This window comes from Protobothrops mucrosquamatus, unplaced genomic scaffold (assembly GCF_001527695.2).
Source record: "Protobothrops mucrosquamatus isolate PMUCROS unplaced genomic scaffold, P.Mucros_1.0 scaffold6384, whole genome shotgun sequence".
Taxonomy (NCBI): domain Eukaryota; kingdom Metazoa; phylum Chordata; class Lepidosauria; order Squamata; family Viperidae; genus Protobothrops; species Protobothrops mucrosquamatus.
The window spans coordinates 61367-65257 of NW_015392211.1; the positions used below are offsets into that span (position 1 = coordinate 61367).

The window sequence follows — 3891 nt, forward strand, 5'->3', positions numbered from 1 at the left end:
GCCTTCGAAATAGAAGAAATCCACACGGCCGGATCTGGTCTGCAGTCTCAGCCAAAGTGCTTTCGGATGATGGTGCAGGATCCTGGCTTGTGGCCAGCCATTCTTTCATCCCGGGCCACGTGGGCCCAGGCAGGAGGGCGGGTCAAGAGGCACCGTGGGTATGGCTGGGGACCGGGCGCCGGGAAGCCTGGCTTTGGTTTGCACACCCCGGCGAAGGGTTTCGGCCAAACTTCGCCACCGGTCTGGCCCGGGGTCTAGACCAGAGCCACCGGCTTGGAGCCCGGAGGGTTCAGATAGGCGGGGGCCGGGCCGGTGTCCAGGTCCACGAAGGCCGAGTAAAGCGTGGTCAGTTGAACGCCAGGCAAGCTGTGGTGCTGGTGGTGCAGCTGGTCGCTGCCGGGGCCGGCATCCACCGGGCAGGGGGCCAGGAAGTCCGCCTGGGCAGCCGTCGGGGGTCCCGAGATGAGGCCCAGGGGCTCCCCTGCCAGGCTGTCGTCCTTCAACGCCTCCCACAGGTTCCCTGCGAGGAAGCGGACGGGAGAGCAGGTGGGACAGGGTGGAGGCGAGGGGGCGGGACCCCCAGCTTCCTCTTCCCCCCAAGGAAAGCCGGGAAGGGGGCAGGCGGAAAGGGGCACAGAGGCAGTCCTCGGCTTACAACCGTTTGTTTAGTGGCCCTTTCGAGTTATAACAGCCCTGGAAAAAATGACTTACGGCCTTTGTTTCACACTTAACAACCGCTGCATCCCCCACGGTCACAAGATCCGAATTCGGACGCTCGTATTTATGACGGTCGGAGTGTCCTGTGGGGGAGGGGTCAGGTGAGCCCCTTTTGGGACCTTCCGACCAGCAAAGTCAACGGGGGAAGCCGGGTTCATTTAACGACCGTGCGACCCACTTAACAACGGCAGGGATCTGCTTAACAACCCATGCCGAGAAAGGTCGTAAAATGGGGCAAAGCTCACTTAACAACTGGTCGCTTAGCATTTGGGGGCTGAACGGTGGCCGTAAGTCAAGGACTGTCTGAATTGGGAACCCCCCTTCTGAGAAAAGCAGCCCCCCCCCCGGACCGGGATGGTCTGCGCCTGGGCCGCCCATAAAGAGAGAGCTTCTGTCGTGCCCCATCCCCCCCCCCCCCGTGGCTACCAGGAGTAGGCAACCTTGGCTCTTTTATGACTCGTGGACTTCAACTCCCAGAATTCCTGAGCCAGCTGTGCTGGCTCAGGAATTCTGGGAGTTGAAGTCCACGAGTCATAAAAGAGCCAAGGTTGCCTACCCCGGCCGATAGCCGGACCCCCCGGTCCGCCCAGAGGGAAGGGGCACCTTGCAGGTCGAAGCCGGTGATGGAGGGGTTCAGGGCATCAATGTCCATGCTGAGGTCGCCGTCCAGCAGCAGCAGCTCCGGGCGGGAGGCCGACAGCATCTTCATCCCGCATCCTGGAGGGCTCCGGGCCGGGAGAGGGGAGGGCAGGGCCCCCTGCCTGTTCTGGGCGTCTGCAGGGGGAGAAGGCGGTGAGTGTCCAGCGGTGGCTGGTCCAGGAGGATGGGCGGGCCCACTCCCTGACTCCACCCCCCCACTCCCACTCCCCGCTGCCCTGGAAGATGGGTGGGCTTGGACCCCACTCCTCGGTCCCCTGCTCTCCGGGAAGGTAGATGGGCCGGCTCCCTCGCTCCTTTCTCTCCCACTTCCCCGGAGGATGGGTGGGCGTGTCCCCTGTCCCCCGCTCCCCGCTCCCCAGGAAGGTGAGTAGGCCCGCTCCCTCGCTCCTTACTCTCCCACTTCCCCGGAGGATGGGTGGGCGTGTCCCCTGTCTGCCACTCCCCGCTCCCCAGGAAGGTGGGTAGGCCCGCTCCCTCGCTCCTTGCTCTCCCACTTCCCCGGAGGATGGGTGGGCGTGTCCCCTGTCCCCCGCTCCCCGCTCTCCAGGAAGGTGGGTAGGCCCGTTCCCTGGCTCCCTGCTCTCCCACTTCCCTGGAGGATGGGGGGGCGTGTCCCGTCCCCCGCTCCCCGCTCCCCAGGAAGGTGGGTAGGCCCGCTCCCTCGTTCCTTGCTCTCCCACCTCCCCGGAGGATGAGTAGCCCAACTCCTCCACTCCCCCACTCCCCATTACCCCAAAGGATGGACGGGCCCCCTCCCTCACCCACCCCACTCCCTTGGAGGAAGGTCGGGGGTGCTGCCCCCCACCTGCTTCCTGTGCTGGGGGACATAGCAACTCACAGACAGGCAGCGGCTGGAGGGGCATCTGGCCGGAGACGCAGGGACCCCTGGCTCTGGCCGGGCTGCAGGACAGCAGCTTCTCCGGCTTGTCTCCAATCAGCACCTCCAGTTCTTCTGAAAAATTGGAAAGGAAGCATCGGCACCAAGGAAGACTTTTCAGGGCTGGGAAGGTGGATCTGGCCCCTTCTGGGCCCCCAAAGCTGCCTGTGCCTGTGCTGGAGACCCCTGGGAAGTGCTGGGGGGTAGGGGTGAGTCTCTGCAGGACCCTGTCCGGAATTGGGGTCATTCAGCCTTCCCTACCGTGTTCTCTTCTTGACCCGCCTTTCGTTGACCGGCCTCTGTGTGTTTCTCCCTCCAACGCTTGTAACAAGGGTGCAGTCCAAGGATCGGCTAGATGATCGGGACCCCGGGCTGGGTTTTGCAGGGGGCCCCCCGTACTGCTTTCTGTACTTCTGCAGCCAAGCCCCTTTAGCCTTTGAATCTCAGCTAACTGACTCTTCAAACAATGTTGGTTTACCCAAAGGTGATTTTCCAAAAGGCAGTTAGACCTTCTTGGTTTTTTTTCTCCCGGAAGACCTTTTGCTTCTCATCCAGGAAGCTTCTTCGGTTCTGACTGAATGGTGGAGGATGGAACTGAAGAACCGAGGAAGCTCCTTGGAGGAGAAGGGAAACATTTTCAAAGGAAAAAAAAAGGAAGTTCAGTTGTCTTTTGGAAAAAGTATCTTTGGGACAACCTGAGACCGGAGGGTTGAGACTCTCCCTAGACCAGGGGTTGGCAACCTCGGCTCTTTTATGACTCGTGGACTTCAACTCCCAGAATTCCTGAGTCACTTCGGCTCTTTTATGACTCGTGGGCTTCAACTCCCAGAATTCCTGAGTCAGCATAGCTGACTCAGGAATTCTGGGAATTGAAGTCCACGAGTCATAAAAGAGCCGAGGTTGCCTACCCCTGAACTAGACACCATATTGGATTACCTGTTGCATGAATTCTCTTTCCGCTTCATGGCTTTGATTAATTCCTAGACTGGCTATTAACAAATTAGCTCCTTGATTGGCTTTGCCAGATTGGCTTGCTGATTGTTATGGTCAAATTAACTCCGGGTTGGCTTTACCACATTATTTATTTATTGTTATTGTTTATATTTATATCCCGCCCTTCTCCTTGCGGACTCAGGGCGGCTAACAACCAGATAAAAATGCAAATCCCAAAACTACAGATTAAAACATAATTAAAAACAAATATTAATAATTGGTCTAATTAATTTAAAATTACTTTAAAACCCCCATTAAAAACTTTCCCCTAGGCCAGTCCTGCAAGCTGGAATAGCCATGTCTTAAGGGCGCGGCGGAAGGAAGGGAGATCAGGGATGACCCTGATCTCTGGGGGCAGCTCATTCCAGAGGGTGGGAGCTCCCACAGAGAAGGCCCTCCCCCTTGGGGTCGCCAGCCGGCACTGTCTGGCCGACGGCACCCTGAAGAGACCCACCCTGTGGGAGCGTACTGGCCGATGGGAGGTAATCTGTGGCAGAAGGCGGTCTCGAAGGTATCCTGGTCCGCTGCCATGGAGCACCTTAAAGATGATAGTCAGCACCTTGAAGCGCACCCGGAAGGCCACCGGCAGCCAATGCAGCTCGCGCAGCAGCGGTGTTACGTGGGAGCGACGAGTCCCTCCCAAC

General features: G+C 59.1%; 1 protein-coding gene across 1 annotated transcript in view; it reads right to left on the reverse strand.

Moving 5' to 3' along the window:
• Positions 1-254: 254 nt before the first annotated feature.
• LOC107300212 (forkhead box protein N1-like) overlaps positions 255-3891 on the reverse strand; it is a gene marked incomplete at its 5' end in the record, with an annotated part of 6262 nt that continues 2625 nt past the window's right edge. The window contains 4 exons of the mRNA XM_029286961.1: positions 255-520; positions 1321-1434; positions 1966-1989; positions 2291-2329. Of these exons, the coding sequence (XP_029142794.1) occupies positions 255-520; positions 1321-1434; positions 1966-1989; positions 2291-2329 (443 nt within the window). The remainder of the gene's footprint in view (positions 521-1320; positions 1435-1965; positions 1990-2290; positions 2330-3891) is intronic.